Source organism: Protomyces lactucae-debilis (assembly GCF_002105105.1).
Source record: "Protomyces lactucae-debilis strain 12-1054 chromosome Unknown BCR37scaffold_6, whole genome shotgun sequence".
In the NCBI taxonomy this organism is placed as follows: domain Eukaryota; kingdom Fungi; phylum Ascomycota; class Taphrinomycetes; order Taphrinales; family Protomycetaceae; genus Protomyces; species Protomyces lactucae-debilis.
In genome coordinates, this window is record NW_024467998.1 from 478930 (window position 1) to 494448 (window position 15519).

Here is a 15519-nt window from a genome sequence, read left to right on the forward strand (position 1 = left end):
AGTGAACAACAGAGCCCATCTCTTCGCGGGCCTTTTCTGACTTCCCTGTGCCGAACCCAGATGTCAGCTGGCAGAAGTCTACAAGATTCGCGAGGACGTCATTGTTCTGTTGCACTCCCAAAAAGCCCCGGCATCACCTTCCCGAGGAACTGTCAACGCTACGTGTACAGCAAATAGTCCATCTTTATCAAATAACATCGCTTTTCTGTTCGTCGCCTTCAGTGAACTCCTTTGCATCTGAGCGCATCACGAAACGAAGGTCACCGTGCGCCATCCAGCTGCTCAACGAAACATGAATGATAGCGAGCCTGATTTGGCGAGACCGCTATACAGAGAGCAGTCGCACAGCTTCATCGACATGCATGATGGTGCGCCGACATTCTTTGCTCCTAAATCACGACTAACAGGCAGAGCACGAACAGATTCAGCCGGGAGATGATCTAGAACAGCTGCGCAACGACAGATCCATGGTTCCCAGACTCGAGGTTGATGGATCACATCCCGTGGACGTAGTCGTCCCTCAGACGGCACAAGATGTTGACAGACAAGACAGAGAAAGAGCGCGCGCCTCGGACAATGTGCATACGCAAGAGTTGTACTCCGACTCGCGAGCACGAGCGGATCTGCCCAGTAACCTCAAGTACCTGGATCTTGCTTCAAAGTCAGCCGAATCGCTCGATAGGGACGAGCAAGATGCCTTGCAGACGCTGATTCAGCAAGGTTTCAATCTGACTGAAGCTGAGCAACTTGTCGCAGCGCATCCAGCATGGCTCCTGAAAAGCGTCATGATTCAAGGTTATCTTTTCGTCATGAAGAGCTTCCTCTGCTTCTACGCTTATATGCCTCGACATGATGATATTACAGTCAAATCTGGCTCGCTTGTCAAGCGGTCGCGCACATCGAACCGCCAGCACAGGCACTGGTTCATCTTGAAGAATGATGTTTTGTCTTACTATGAACAGCCAGATGCGCTGTACTTTCCAAGTGGCAGCATCGATTTGCGCTATGCAGAGCGCGTTGTTCCAGACGTGGAGAACAGTGGAGACGGCTACTTTGGTATGAAGCTTGTTACAAGCCATCGCACCTACTACCTTCGGGCGGACACAGCGTCAGCTGTCAGTGAATGGGTCAAAATCATACAAAAAGTCATCTTTCGACTCAAGAACCAAGGCGACTGCGTTAAAATCAAAATTCCGCTTGCTTGTATCACAGATGTGGAGGAGAGCGACATTGTTGAATTTGCACGGACGCTCAAAGTCAAAGCTGCAGATGACGACGAAACGTACGCCGTGAATGAGTACCTCTTCCCGCTCTTCTCTAATGCGTCCGACATTATTGCGCAAGTCAAGTCTCAATTACAGGGCCGCGCTCCCTCGACCAGTGCAGTCTCCAATATAAGCGATACGAGTCGAGACGCGCCGATCTATGAGCGGCCAAAGATATATGAGCAGCTCGCGACACAGATGAAGGATGGCGAGGCACCCAATATCGAGACGTACGCTACGGCTCTTGTTGAGCAGCACAAGAAAGAGGAAGGCATCTTACCTTCCTTGCCCATCCTTCACTCCGGTCATGCTGATGATGACGATTTTGACGATGTCCAGAGCACTGCGCCGGAAGGTTCAGCGCTTAATTTGCCTGCAATCGGTAGTCGAATCAAGACTGTGGCGAAAACTGCAGGTCACGTCGTCACTGGTGGTGTCTTTGCGAGTAAAGATGAACCGATGGGCGAAGCGGATCAACAAGCAAACGAGACATACCGCCTCAAGTTTGGTCTACGAGACGATACGCGCCTGTTGCGAACGTTCCAGGCATTCTACATGAAAGTACTACCGAGTCCTGGCGAGTTGTCGATTGGTGAGAACCACATCTGTTACGATGCACACACACCTGCCTACAAAGTGCGAGTCAAGTTGCCACTCGAAGACATCGAGACGGTCAAGAAGGAGAAGGGTTTCAAGTTTGCATTTTCTGGTATTGTCATCAACATTCGAGCACATGAACCCATGTTTTTTGAGTTTTCATCATCAAGCGAGCGGGACAGATGTTTGGATTTCATTGAGGGAGCCCGAGACAATTTGGAGAACGTCAAGGAACGGCAACGGCCCAAGATTGAAGAAATTGCAAAGCAACAGAAGTTGGCCAAGGAAGAACACGATGCTATTGAAAATGCATTCAAAAAGGCAGGCTACAAGCATGACCAGGCTTCACCGCCACTGGAAAATGTGGTGGACGTACCAGGGCTGGTCTTTGATACACCGAATGCTTCCATGGTCGCCTTCAAGCCAGCCAAGCAGTTGCGGTTTACATGCCTGACAATTGGTTCTCGCGGCGATGTACAACCCTACGTGGCCTTGTGCAAAGGTCTGATTGCCGATGGTCAAAAAGCCAAGATTGCAACGCATGAAGAGTTTCGCGACTTTGTTGAGTCGCATGGTATTGAATTTGAGCCCATTGATGGGAACCCTGCCGAGTTGATGGCGATTTGCGTCGAGCATGGGATGTTCACCTACAGTTTCTTGAAGGAGGCGACATCAAAATTCCGGGGCTGGATTGACGACTTGCTTAAAAGCTCTTGGAAGGCTTGTCAGAATACAGATGTCTTGATTGAATCACCGAGCGCTATGGGTGGCATCCACATTGCTGAGGCGCTCGGTATACCTTACTTTCGCGCCTTCACCATGCCCTGGTCCAAAACGCGCGTCTATCCACAAGCGTTTGCTGTCCCCAGCAGCGAAAAGGGTGGAGCCTACAACACATTCACGTACAGCGCATTCGATACGCTCTTTTGGAAGGGTATCTCAGGGCAGGTTAATCGATGGCGGAAAAAGTCCCTCAATTTGTCAAGTACATCATTCGATAAGCTCGCTCAGCACAAGGTTCCCTTTCTGTACAATTTCTCGCCGTCTGTTGTGCCACCTGCCATGGATTGGCCAGAGTGGATCAAAGTGACTGGTTACTGGTTCCTAGAAGGTTCAGATGACAAGGATAACAAGAAATGGGAAGCGCCGCAGGACGTGGCGGATTTCATTAAAAAGGCAAGGAGTGACAAGAAGAAGTTGGTGTATATTGGATTTGGCTCCATTGTCGTGTCTGACCCGAAGGCTTTGACAAAAGCTGTGGTGGAAGCTGTGAAGAAGTCTGGAGTACGCTGCATTTTGTCGAAAGGCTGGTCCGATCGCGGCAGCAAGAAGGACGATGATGACGAGGAAGAAGATGAGCGGACCGAGAAGGAGAAGGAGGAGGAAAAGCGGAAACAGAAGGAAGAGGAGAACAAAGAGTTTGGCGACTCCATCCTGTCTGTTGATTCAATTCCACACGACTGGCTCTTTCCGCAACTCGACTGCGCATGCCACCATGGTGGTGCTGGTTCCTTGGGTGCGAGTCTACGTGCTGGTATACCTACCATTGTCAAGCCTTTCTTTGGCGACCAGTACTTCTTTGGTGGTCGTGTACAAGATCTCGGTGTGGGCCAATGCCTTAAGAAGCTGACTGCAAAGTCACTGTCTGAGGCGCTCAAGTTTTGCACGACGGATGAGCTGACCATTCAAAAAGCTGATAAGATTGGTGAACAGATTCGGAGTGAGCGTGGCGTGGATAATGCCATTGAGAACATCTATCGGGATATGGAGTATGCGCGGTCGCTCATCAAGGATCCAAGTCGAGCACAGCCTGGGTCTGCTGACAGCGATGGCTCTTACCAGATGGTTGAGCATGATGATGGCGATTCTGAGGAAGATGATGATGAGTTGTTTGAGAAGTCTACTGACGATACGGGCAAGGTGGTGACTTCGCTCAGGAAGTTGAAGGATCTGCGGCTGCCGAATCCGTTGGGCGATCGTTCTGGCTCGTATGGCTTGAGCAGCATCAAGGCGTTCAAGCAAAAAGCCAGCAATTTCAAGCTGAGCAGGCACTGAGCTATGAGATGGAAGGCTACAGTAGAGGAGTAGACACAATCACGCAAATCAGCTTCCAAAATGTGTAGAGTACTCGGTCGCGGACCCCACCTCGTCGGTCGAAGAATCCAGGGTTCCCCAAAATGCGTCGTGCCCCGCCGTCAATTAATTGCTTGCCCTACCCGTCCTTTCTGCAATATGATTGAGCTTGGCAGGGCTGTAGCCTGTAGTCCCGTAGAGCCCAGGACCTGAGCCCTTAGTTCTAGGATGCAGACTCGCAGTGCTGTCGACTGTCATTATCATGCGATGTAGCGTACCCTGCATGCGGGAATCTGCAAGTATAGGGCAAAGTCAATGGGGTGCAGGATTATGTCTATGTGCAGCGGAGATGCTTCGGAGGTAGACATGATGTAGAATGGAGCTGTTAGTATATGACTGGCTGAGTGTCGATTGATTTGCGGTGGGTCCGTTGATGACATAGATGCACGTGCCAGGTCAGAGTGCGCAGGAAGAAGAAGCAGCAGAAGCAGCAGCAGCAGCAGCAGTCTACCGTGTACAAGAGAGAAGAGAGATACAGAAAACTCAATCAGCCCTACCACAGACAGCCTCTCCCCTCCCATCCACCGACAACAACACCGGGCCCCTTCCCCTCCTCTGTCGCACAATTCTACCAAGGGAGCGCATTGAATCCAAAGAAGCGACCAGGTTTACTCATCCTCCTTGTCCTCGCAGCAACACGTCGTCCAAGTCACGTCTCAGCTACTCATCACCGAGAAGCCAGGCCCTTGCACCAAATACCTTTCTAAGCAACACATTCCAATCAAAAGATGAGTATCCCTCCGACCCTTGAGAAGGCGTCATCCAGTGCGACAAACGGGTCTGTTCACTCGGAAGCATTCAACCACACAGCGACTGCGCCTGATGAGTTGCTCGACCACACAATCTTTGATCAGCTGCTAGAGATGGATGACGACGACGAGCGAGAGTTTTCAAAATCGATTGTATGGAATTTCTTTGAGCAGGCAGAAGTGACGTTTGGACAAATGGAGCAAGCTATGTGCGTGCAGTCTTTCTAGGGTGTCAATCCACAAGAGCTAATGTGATAGTGTAGAGCGAGATTTCAACAAGGCGTCTTCATTGGGCCATTTCCTCAAGGGCTCATCGGCTGCCCTTGGTATGACAAAAGTCAAGACATCGTGCGAGCGCATTCAGCATTTCGGTGCGCTCAAGGCAGCAGATGGCGTGGCTCCAATTGGCGAGGAGGAGGCCCTTGAGCGTTTAACTGGCCAGGTGCAGCAAGTCAAGGTTGAGTACACCGAGGCTGAAGAATACCTCAAGAAGTGAGTCTCCTACTAGCGTATGGAATTCAGAAGGAGCTAACATGCTAGGTTTTATGGCGAAGCTTAAGCTAGTTTGCAGTATTCAATCACGGGGGCCCAATTCGACTTATTGCACATACAGTCCAGCCCCTCTTTGGAGAACGCGTCCACTCCAACCTATTCCCTCCCTTTCATCTCCGAGCTTGCATTGTTGCTATCCTCTTTTATTCACTCTCAAGTAATCAAATCACACAATGACGCTTTTGTCTTGTTTCAAATCTATGCACTCTGCTTCTTTTGTCTCTCTCGTTTTGATGCTAAACAGGATAAGTGCTATCAGTAGTCTTTGCTCATTGAATTTGATCTTGTCGTCCACGGGAAAAAAAAGTTGAAATCAGCTGAAGCTAAAGACACCACACAACCTGGCATTGCCAAAGCTCTGAAGCTCTGTCGTCTAGCTAGTACACGCTCATATCCCAAGAGAACCTAGAGGACTATCTCATATGACAGAAACTCCCACTGAACCCGCTTGGAAGAAATTCCTCTCTCTCAAGAATGAAGCCAAACAAGAACCGCCCGAGCTCTCTCCCAAGCTGCAAGAAGCGCGCATCCTACCATCAGCGCTCAAAACAAAACGTGCGACTGCAACAGATGCAACAGATCCACCTGCCAAGCGAATGGGGAAACGACAGCGTACATTTCTTGCAACGCAGCAGGAATCGGCAAAACGCACACAACAAGCAACACGACAACGGTCAGCGGCACAACATCAAACAGCGCATCGGAAACGTGAAGAAGCGGAACGACGTGCTGCATTGGCAGCAACGCGTGCATACCTTGATTTATTCGTTGCTCAGCGAACTGGTGTCTCGTTTGTCAATGACGAACGTAAAACTGTCAAGGCAGATGCAGTGGTGGCTGGAAAGGAAGAGGTCGTCTCTGAACGGAAACGACTCAAGCTTGCCAAAAAAGCTCAAAAAGCAGCACGTCGTGCAGAAACAGCAGAGGCAAGTCCGTCACAAGATCTACCGGGTTGGAAATTCTCAAAGCAACGACAAAATCATTTATTGAGGCAGTTATATCAAGTCGAGGGGGAAGCCTTGTTTCCTGAGGATGAGACGGGTGCTATGAGGTTCAAAGAGCAAGGTATCTTGTACTTGCGAGAGATGCAAGGGGCGAGTCGGGAGCGTGTGTTGGAGGAAGCACAAGGGCTCGTGAAGCGTTATGAGGCACAACAGCAAGAGCAAGAACAAAAGCAAGAAGCAGAAGAAGAGCCTACAGAAGAAGCGAGCAAGGTGGAAGGCGAGAAGGAGAAGGACGAAGAGAAAGCCATTTCAGAGACCGTTTACGACCGTGCTCAGCAGATTGTCAGTGCCCTGGATACTGAGCCAGTCAGTAAGGATGAATGAATACCTGGAGCCTCGTAAGAAGAACAAGCGCTCTATACAAAACTAAAACGTATGCAACAAACGAATGTCCCTAAACAGCCGTTGCCAGACCGACTGTGTTCTTACCTAAGTCGTAGACTGAGTAGTACCTCCGCAAGAAGGCATCACCAATGATCCAGATAGGACCGAGAGGAGGAGGAATGTCAATACCGGTAAAGGTCGAGATGCATGATCCCTGCAGGTTGAGGATGTAGTCCTGGGGTGGCAAAGTGAACTTGTGACCGGAAAACTCAAATGTCACGTCGGGCAAGGAATCCACAGCAGCGCAGTCAATGGTGTACTGACCGTTCCAAGACTTCTTTGCACCAATCTCCTTGTTGAGGAGCTCAGCGACATCCGAGGGACAGGCAATGAGCGAGGTTCCCGTGTCAATGGCAGCACCAGTATCTTCGAGCTCGAGTGTTTCCTTGCCAAAGGAGAAGGAATCCAAGTTGACCTCCCAGTAGCCCTTGCGACGCACTGGGATTTGTGTGATCTTGCCCGTGTACTTCTCTGGGTTGGTAGCACCGAGAGAAAACTCGCCACCGTCCTCAGTGGTGCCATCAGACAGACTAAAAGCAAAGAGAGGTGCATCGAGCTGGTCGAGCATGTTGTAGAAGGGAGGGACAATCTTGTTGACTGAGATGGTGTCATAGCCAAGTCCCAAAATGCCATCAAAGCGGCCAAAGGCAAAAGCGAGTCCTGGCTCTTCTGTAGCCTCAGCAAAGTCCTGGTGCTTGATGGTGATATCTCCAATCGTGAGCGCATCATTCGAGACAAAGCCCTTCATGGAGCCAGAGCCGTAGCGAATCTCAAAGTCTGACCCGTTCGCCTTGTAGGTGCTCGAAGCGCTAGAGTCGTACTTTGTGTGTAGGAAACAAGCGATGGAGGAGCAAGACTTGGAGGGAACCCACAAGTTGGAGCTGCCTGTATCGAGGATGACCTTGAATGTCTGAGCAGGAGTGCCCAGGCCGATCTCTGCAAAGTACTGCGCGTTGGCAAAATTGGTAAGGGGTACACCGTGGGTGGGTGCGCCGTCTGCGTCTACACCGTGGGACTCTGTGCCCATCTGCGCTGCGTGCTGCTGGGGCCTGATGCCGAGGTAGCGCTGCTTGAGGTAGCGCATTTCGGATTCGAGGTCGAAGGCTGCGAGTTTGTCATCGAGGGAGACTTTCTTGAGGGGCGCATGGAATGACTTTGCGGTGACTGCGTGTGCTGCGAGGAGGGAGGCTGTGATGGAGGAAAGGAGGGTGAGGTGCATGCTGGCTGCTTGAGTAGTGTAGTAAGTATGTAGAGTGGAAGATGGCGGGGGGTGACGTGGATCGAGGTCAGGGTTAGGCAATTATGTCATGCGGCTGCTACTGAACTACTATCAGACTACTAGACTACTACTAGACATAGCTCAAGAGACATGGCAGACTCAGGCCCAGCATTGGCAGCCACGGTCCCCCTCACATCCCCAGTCCAGACATTCGCAGACAGATTCGAGGGTATGTCTATCTATACGCAACTCCCACTAACCATCTGCAGCATGGAAAGCAGTCATCCACGAACTGGCAAGACACTTCCGCTCCATCTCAGACGCAGAGGTCACGCACAACGATCACCTACGCAAGATCAAGGACACCCTTGCGGACCCTCTCACCACTCACGAGGGTTTCGAGAAGGGAGGCTCAGTCCATGACATTGGACAGCTCCTATTCGAGCAGCAAACGGGCCGTGTCACACACTCCGACCACATTGTCCTTGCCATTGACCGCGAGATTGTCCCCGAGCTCGAGCATGCGAGGGATTTTCTCACTGAAAAGATCCAAGAAATCAAGGGCTTCGAGCAGGAATTCAAGACGACTCTCCCCGCGGACCTCGAGACTAGCCGACGGGCGGTGCTTGACCTGCAGGATGCCATCACAAGCTGGGAAGCAGCAGGTGGCGGTGTAGACCACAAGCGCGATCCATTCGTCGTGGACCTCGCCACGCGCAAGACTTTGCGTCACTCACTGGGTGAGGAGACCTACCTCAGGGAATCCACCCTCAACCTCGAACAATCCGCCAAAGAGCTCGAACAGCAGGTGGTTGCCGCTATTCAACGCACCTTGGGCAAGTACAACGCGCTCGTCTCCCGTGAAGCGGCAGAACTCGCCGTCATGTCGCAAAAGATGGAAGACAGTCTGCTTGCTGGACACCTCTCCTCAGAGTGGGAGCTTTTCCGTAAGCGACAGCTCCAGGCCGGTGTCTTGATTGACGCCAAATCATCACAGCGATCTCTCGAAAATGTGTCTTACCAGGGTAAAGACCATGTTTCTACCATGCCCATCTGTGATGGTTGGCTCGAGAAGAAGTCGAACGTCCTCGGCAAGTACACCACGTCCTTCTACATTGTCTCGCCCTCGCGCTTCCTCCATGAATTCAAGTCGAATGACTTGCGTGTTGACATGGAACCCACCTTCTCCCTCTACCTCCCAGACTGTGAGCTCGGCTCTACATCAGCTGATGGCGACAAGGTTTTCAAGTTTATTTTGCGTGGCAAGCAGCTCGGTGGCCTGCACACCGAGCACAACTGGGTCTTCCGTGCAAAGTCCCGCGAGGATATGCTCACCTGGTACACCAACATTGGTCGTGCAGCAGACAAATCCTTCCAATTCACTGGCAAACCACTCCAAACTTCAGACGGCTCTCTCGCCGGTGCAACGGGTGTCTCCCGGGCTAATACAATCAGCGCACGCGCCGTGCAGCCACAACCACGTATCCCACTCGAAGAAGACGCAGCGGATGCAGAACCTTACCGGGGACCCGAGTCATTGACAACTGCTACTGTCCTGCCTACACCAAGGCCAGCGGCAGGTCGTTTCAATTCGGCTGCTGCATTCAAGACACCCCTTGCAGCCGTCACTGCTGGACTTCATGCACCGCCAGCCACCGCCAAGGACTTACAGCCCCTTGCAACGACTGAGTTGACACGTACAGCAACGTCCTCTTACGGTGTGCAAGAAACACCCGTCAGTGCCACACCCATGAATGGACCAGACCATGCACACTTCGTTCATCAAGCGAGCATCCACTCTGCAACGGCTGGTTTCCTCAAAAAGGAGATTTTGGATGATAATGCGCATTTACCCTATGATGCAGAACACACAACACACTCCACATTGCCAGGCGATGAGGATTTCAAGCCAGCTGATGCCGATGTGAAAGCACCACGCACCCTGAGTACCGGTGCCGAACCGGCAAAACCCCGTCGTCAGGCGAGTCTGGCATTCAGGGAAGTAGCTGGTAGCCCTGCGAGTGCCGTTGCAGTGACTTCGCCTGCGCGCCAGCAGCAGCGTCCTAGACCTGGTGTCAAGACTCCGTCGAGGCAAGCAACTGCTTCGTATGGTGATCCTTCTGCTGTGCCACCCATGCAACCTCTTACAACAGACCATCATGTTGATCCAGCTGCACCGACAGGAGCAGCAGCAGCAGCAGCAGCAGCGTATGTCTCGCCTTATTTCCCGGCACCCGGTGCAGGCACCACTGGCAAGCTGCCCGCTGAACAATTCGAGCGTGCTCTGGCCAGTGCCAATGCACCCACAACGACTTCCCAAGATGTGACAGTTCATCAACCAACACGCGCAGGTAGTATGTCTGGTGTGAGTGCCGGTGCGGGCCAAACTCCTTCCCGTCGTATGTCACTCAGTGATCAAATATTGGGAACTGCACCGTCCAACAATTCTTTGGCAGACCTCGAGAGTGCTGCACTCATTGCAAAAGGTACACACAGTGATGCCGTCTCTCCGTACCCACATGCACAACGATTCAAAGTCACATCTCGTCAAGCATCCGTCGATCATCTCGCTAGCCCGGCTGTATCAACGATGGCTGATTATGACGTTGCACCACACTTGCGCGTGGGTACACAATCCAATGAAGCACGTTATAAAGTCCCCTCACGCAAAAATTCACGCAGCGCAAGTGGTGTTGCAACACCTCAGGGACAACAGTCAGAGCAACCTAGTGAAGTAGCGTTTGATCATTCTGCACTGGATGACTTGAGTGCTGCGCAAGTTGCACAGAAGCTCTCACAAGTCTCTGTGGGTGAGCGTGCTCGAGGTACACCATCGCGTGGTACATCGATTGATCTGCAGGATGGCGCCACTGCCTCAGGAACGCGTTCACCTGCTTTTAAGATCAATCAGCGACAAACATTCCGTGGACCACCGTCTCGTGGTTCTTCTTTGTCACTGGGCGCTGGTGGTGGTGCTGGTGATGAAAAGGGCTTGCTGGGAACTATTGCAGAAACGTTTGAGAAGGATCTCGCAGCGGCAAAGGGGAATTCACCAGGTGACACACACGTTCCAGGCGAGTACCCTGCCACACCGTCGGAGGAAAAGCGCGCACTCTGATGACTCGATAGGAAATCTGCTAGATCCGTACAAATATACAGCTTAGACGAATGCCAGTTTTGATATGCACCCTTTATGAAACTAATGATTATGCGTGTCAAGAAAGAATAGCCTTAACCAGGTTACATGTATCATTAGCCTGATAAATGCCCCATGATGCCGCCACCCAAATTACAACCCAGCACTGACTTCGCTCATCCGTATTATTTGTTCGTCACGCTCTTCATGCTCTGTTGACCCTTCTGCAAGCACTTCCGCCTCTTCCTCTGCATCCGACGACCAAAAGTCTTCCTCATCCTTCTCCTGAAAAGCACCTTGGTTATCAAGCAAGGCTTCATGCAGTGTCGCTGCGTCCCATGATTTTTGCCGTCGCACAGAAGCACGCATGCTGGTTTGTCCGTCACTCAAGACACGTTCCAACTCTGCTGCCTCTGCTTCCTCTTCGGCAGTCCGATCAAGCTTCTCCGTTTCCGCCTCTGCACCAAAATGATGCTCGCACAAGTGATCCAAAACAGGCCATCCATAACTATTGGCGAAACGTCGACGCACAATGATATTGTTGTGCGCATCCGGCAACAAGCGAACCAACACTTTTCGCCACTCCATATCACGGTGCCAATTACGCGCAATACGTTCCTCCAACCTCACTTTTTCAAGACGTACAGCAGCTTGACGGGAGGAAGAACTTGCTTCAGCAGCAGCTTTTCTAGCACGCTGCAATTTATGCGTGGCAGCATCGTCCAGGGCTGCGATATCTTCAGTGATGGGCAAGTCGCTGTCATGTGTGTTGAGGGAGGATGACTTGCTGGCCGTTGCAGGTTTGAGTGGTGGGATATCGCTCGGCTTGTACAGACGATCATGCACAATGGTTTGCTTCGGTCGACTTGCAGGATCATAGATGAAGGCAAAATCCGGTCCCGGTGGACGAATGACAGCTTCAAGTGCGCGCAGAAAACTCGTATGCTTCGGCTCAATGAGTTGCTGAGGCTCTTTACCATCTTGCTCTGACATGCCAATTGTTTGAGAGCGTCTGAATGCCTTGGAAGGTTTCTTGGTCTGTTTGACTCCTTGCGCATGGCCTGTCGGTGCTGCAGTATTGGAGCCACTCTGTGGCTTGAGGTAGTTGCTAATCACATCGAGCACCGTCGAATGCGAATGTTGCCCTGCCACCTCGCTTGGGGATTTGTCAGACACGGCTGTGCCTGCGTTTGATTCCGGTGCACCGCCAACCTCATCCGCTTTGACCGCGCCTTGAGAGACTCGCCTGATGAGCGAACCAACGCCTCGAACGGCGCCCGTCAGTGATAGCCTGGTAGGATCCCTGGTTTGGGCCGCCTCGCTAGGTTCTATGGGCGACGACGAGGCAACACTGATGTCTGGGCCAGCACTCACAGGCGTCTGTGTGGTAGCATCATGGTCGGATGACTCGGGGCTAGAATCAAAATCGCTGAGCTTGGGCGGTGTTTGTGATTGAGCGACGCCAGCCGACTCATGCTGAGCATGCGTAGCTTCCATGCCTTCCCAGTCAAGGAAGAACAGTGAAGATGTTCGTAACGGTACGATGCCGTCGTTCTCGATATTGGCATACACCGTCCGCCGTTTGAAGAGCGAGATGGCCCGTCTGCAGGGCGACTCATCTTCAGACAATAGCCGCAGCAGAGGTCTTGTGGCACGTACTTTGGCTGGCCCACTAGTAGTTTTTGCCGCTGCATCAGGGCCAGAGTAGCTAGAGTAGGTGCCGAGCGGTTTCACCGTCAATCCCAAGTCTTGTCCCGTCTTGCCAACCACGCCAAAGTCGAGTGCTAGCTTCACATATGCAGGATTCTCGGCCGAGATACCAAGCCAGGGAGTTGCTAGTGTGATGAAGTTGACTGGCTCCAATCCAATATCACTTGCATCCAGAAACCCACCAAATGTCCGATCATGCAGCCAGCCAAGTGCGTAGGTTTGTACAAGACCTCCAAGACTGTGCGCAATGAATGAAATACGCTTGTACTGATTTGGCTGTCGGTAGATCTGACCATCTGACTCAAACACCCATCCAGTTTCATTAAGGACCCATTCAGCAACACGTTTGCCGAGCCATCGTACACCACGCTCTGTATTGCATGCATTGGCTGCAAAACCTTTACACACAGTGCGTCCACCTTGCGCTTTCGAAGTCCTTTCAATAACCTGCTTGAGGTACAGCATGTCAGCTGTCAAATTGGAGTGGATGCCATGCGTTAACACAACAAGATGATCACATAAGTTGCCATCACTGTCGCGACTCAACACGGTAGGTGGTCGCACAACGCGAGCTCGAGAGACGTGGTGACCGGCGTGATCCCGCTCGACTGGATGCATTTGCCAAAGTGACCAAGTGTCATGGACACGTACCTGTAATCCAGGCGTGACACTCTCCATCGCTTTGCCTGATCGCGCCAGCTTGCGCACTTCAGCTTCATTCCAGCCAAGCGTCACTTCAAAGTAAGTCGTCGCACTCGGAGAAAACAAGCTTTGCGATGCAACCTCGAGATGAAAGGTCCGCATTGCTTTGCCTTTGGACTTGTGAGGCTCAATAGGTAACTTTTGCCAACGAGAGCTGCTTGCCTTGACATTGGCATCAAAGTGCGGCCGATGATCGTGTTCCCCGACGGGCGTGTCGTGTCTATAGTCGGACTCGTGAATTGCTGTGTAGAGGATATAGGGACCTGCAAGGTATGCCGGTCGCATCAACGCGCTTGTTGTATTCTTGACGCGTAGATGCAGTTCACGCGCATCTTTGGCGTCCTCCCCAGATGAGCTGATGCTGTCAATCGTGTTGACGAGCTCATCGCGCTTCACCTCGATATCAAAGTGATAGACCTCGCCGACTTTGACGGATCCCTTGAAGTGGAACATGTCCCAGACAATGCAAAACTATAGCTTCATGATGGAACTCCAGGACGGCCAGATGAGAGAACCTCCACGCCGACAAACACAGGCGCAGGTCTTGCGTGTCTGTTGTCTTGCTGCCCGGGTGGTTGCACGCCCGATTTCGAATCAGATGGGCAGCCAAACACACCACGCACAAGGTAACAAGGTTGCATGAACTTGCATTGCTACATCATGAGGACCTTGGTGGCCATTTCAAAAACTATAATTACCCCGTTGCAATTCATCGATTGTGTCCAACTATGCAGGAATTTCCACAACAAAGCGGCCCTGTACCTGGCCAGCTGCCATCTTGGTGAAGCACTCCTGAAGCTTATCGAGTGGCTGAACCGTGACTGTAGGCTTCACTTGACCGCGGGCACAGAATGCAAGGGCCTCGATAGCATCCAGACGCGTGCCCACAGCAGATCCGCGGAGGCGCAGGTCCTTGTAGATGATGCCTTCCACCTCAACATCGATTGGCGTGTCGGGGCCTGGAATACCGACACAGACAACTGTGCCGCCCGTTCGTGGGAGCGACATGGCAGACTTGTATGACTGTCGAGCAGCGGATGCCACAATGAATGCGTGAGGACCCAGACCGTCCGTGGCAGCCTGTGCAGCTTCCGTGACATTCTCCTTGGTAAAGTCAATGAACACCTCAGCACCAAGGTCCTTGCAGAGCTTGGCCTTGTCCGTGGCATCGATGGCAATGACGCGGAATCCCATCGACTTGGCGTATTGGATACCTAGGGAGCCGAGACCACCGCCACCGCCAGCAATCGCAACCCACTGGCCGGCTTGCAGTCCCGCAACCTTCAATGCTTTGTAGATGGTGACACCACCGCAGAGCAGCACACACTATTGTCAGTTATTGTCCTCTTTGATCAATTAGAAGCTTACAGCATCTTCAGGGGCCAGACTTGCTGGGATTGGAGTCACGTAGGATGCAGGTTGCACAGCGTACTGCTGGAACGTGCCATCCACGGTACCACCATTGACTGCAGCACTCGTACAGAACGCATCACGGCCAGACAAGCAAAGCTCGCAAGACTCGCAGCACGAGGAGATCCACTTGCTGCCCACGATATCACCCTCTTTGACTTGAGTCACGCCGGCACCGAGCTTAACAACTTTACCAACACCTTCGTGGCCACCGACGCGACCCCTGTGTTGTGTTAGCCACGTGATTTTGACAGAGGTTTGGCAGGACGTACTCGTAGATTGCAGGAGCAAACATGGGCCAATGGTGGCACATGAGGGAGAGGTCCGAGTGGCAGACACCCGAGTGGCTGTACTTGATGAGAACCTGTCCTGGCCCTGGCTCTGGGATCTCGAGATCCCTGACTTCGATGCCAATCTCGCCTGGCTTGTTGTAGACTGCTGCTTTGTTTCCGCCCATTTATGATTGATGTTTCTGAGTGAGTATTGGCTTCAAATCTTGGATGCTTCTCTCTGAAGTATACTACGTCTACGCTGCTTCCCCACACTTCTCTCTCGGCGCCGGCACTTCCCCCGCAATTTTCCAGTTGAGGCAGTTTAGGGCCACCACCCATTCAGATGGAGACACTTACTCATTCCTCGATGCTTGATCAATGCTTGC

At 52.1% G+C, this 15519-nt stretch overlaps 7 protein-coding genes across 7 annotated transcripts; 4 read left to right on the forward strand and 3 right to left on the reverse strand.

Moving 5' to 3' along the window:
* Window positions 1-10: 10 nt before the first annotated feature.
* Window positions 11-4147, forward strand: BCR37DRAFT_267731 (uncharacterized protein). Its single transcript, XM_040866764.1, has 2 exons — window positions 11-368; window positions 412-4147. The coding sequence occupies exons 1-2, from the start codon at window positions 293-295 to the stop codon at window positions 3915-3917; spliced, it is 3582 nt and encodes a 1193-aa protein (XP_040726477.1). The 5' UTR covers window positions 11-292; the 3' UTR covers window positions 3918-4147.
* A 293-nt stretch (window positions 4148-4440) lies between these two features.
* On the forward strand, window positions 4441-5589 carry BCR37DRAFT_378494 (signal transduction histidine kinase). Its single transcript, XM_040869056.1, has 3 exons — window positions 4441-4953; window positions 5003-5236; window positions 5285-5589. The coding sequence occupies exons 1-3, from the start codon at window positions 4724-4726 to the stop codon at window positions 5301-5303; spliced, it is 483 nt and encodes a 160-aa protein (XP_040726478.1). The 5' UTR covers window positions 4441-4723; the 3' UTR covers window positions 5304-5589.
* Window positions 5590-5718: 129 nt separating this feature from the next.
* BCR37DRAFT_392035 (uncharacterized protein) lies at window positions 5719-6624 on the forward strand (the record flags this gene model as incomplete). The annotated part of the gene is made up of 1 exon (XM_040871096.1): window positions 5719-6624. One exon carries the CDS (start codon window positions 5719-5721, stop codon window positions 6622-6624), a length of 906 nt encoding a protein of 301 aa, XP_040726479.1.
* Window positions 6625-6659: 35 nt separating this feature from the next.
* On the reverse strand, window positions 6660-7922 carry BCR37DRAFT_267114 (vacuolar protease-like protein A). Its single transcript, XM_040866758.1, has one exon. It carries the CDS (start codon window positions 7901-7903, stop codon window positions 6695-6697), a length of 1209 nt encoding a protein of 402 aa, XP_040726480.1. The 5' UTR covers window positions 7904-7922; the 3' UTR covers window positions 6660-6694.
* Window positions 7923-8031: 109 nt separating this feature from the next.
* Window positions 8032-11091, forward strand: BCR37DRAFT_378497 (uncharacterized protein). Its single transcript, XM_040869057.1, has 2 exons — window positions 8032-8132; window positions 8173-11091. The coding sequence occupies exons 1-2, from the start codon at window positions 8054-8056 to the stop codon at window positions 11019-11021; spliced, it is 2928 nt and encodes a 975-aa protein (XP_040726481.1). The 5' UTR covers window positions 8032-8053; the 3' UTR covers window positions 11022-11091.
* BCR37DRAFT_378498 (putative serine esterase-domain-containing protein) lies at window positions 11022-14018 on the reverse strand. The gene has a single exon (XM_040869058.1). It carries the CDS (start codon window positions 13902-13904, stop codon window positions 11193-11195), a length of 2712 nt encoding a protein of 903 aa, XP_040726482.1. The 5' UTR covers window positions 13905-14018; the 3' UTR covers window positions 11022-11192.
* Window positions 14019-14177: 159 nt separating this feature from the next.
* On the reverse strand, window positions 14178-15318 carry BCR37DRAFT_366334 (alcohol dehydrogenase 2; the record flags this gene model as incomplete). The annotated part of the gene is made up of 3 exons (XM_040868279.1): window positions 14178-14777; window positions 14820-15084; window positions 15134-15318. 3 exons carry the CDS (start codon window positions 15316-15318, stop codon window positions 14178-14180), a joined length of 1050 nt encoding a protein of 349 aa, XP_040726483.1.
* Window positions 15319-15519: the final 201 nt, after the last annotated feature.

What these genes read in the sequence shown, in the direction of transcription:
- BCR37DRAFT_378497 (XM_040869057.1), top strand. Translation starts at nt 8,054, where the DNA reads ATGGCAGACTCAGGCCCAGCATTGGCAGCCACGGTCCCCCTCACATCC. An exon ending in ATTCGCAGACAGATTCGAGG is followed by an intron (nt 8,133 to 8,172) that starts GTATGTCTATCT and finishes AACCATCTGCAG; the next exon opens with CATGGAAAGCAGTCATCCAC.
- BCR37DRAFT_378498 (XM_040869058.1), bottom strand. Translation starts at nt 13,904, where the DNA reads ATGTTCCACTTCAAGGGATCCGTCAAAGTCGGCGAGGTCTATCACTTT.
- BCR37DRAFT_267731 (XM_040866764.1), top strand. Translation starts at nt 293, where the DNA reads ATGAATGATAGCGAGCCTGATTTGGCGAGACCGCTATACAGAGAGCAG. An exon ending in CTTCATCGACATGCATGATG is followed by an intron (nt 369 to 411) that starts GTGCGCCGACAT and finishes ACTAACAGGCAG; the next exon opens with AGCACGAACAGATTCAGCCG.
- BCR37DRAFT_378494 (XM_040869056.1), top strand. Translation starts at nt 4,724, where the DNA reads ATGAGTATCCCTCCGACCCTTGAGAAGGCGTCATCCAGTGCGACAAAC. An exon ending in GGACAAATGGAGCAAGCTAT is followed by an intron (nt 4,954 to 5,002) that starts GTGCGTGCAGTC and finishes CTAATGTGATAG; the next exon opens with TGTAGAGCGAGATTTCAACA.
- BCR37DRAFT_267114 (XM_040866758.1), bottom strand. Translation starts at nt 7,903, where the DNA reads ATGCACCTCACCCTCCTTTCCTCCATCACAGCCTCCCTCCTCGCAGCA.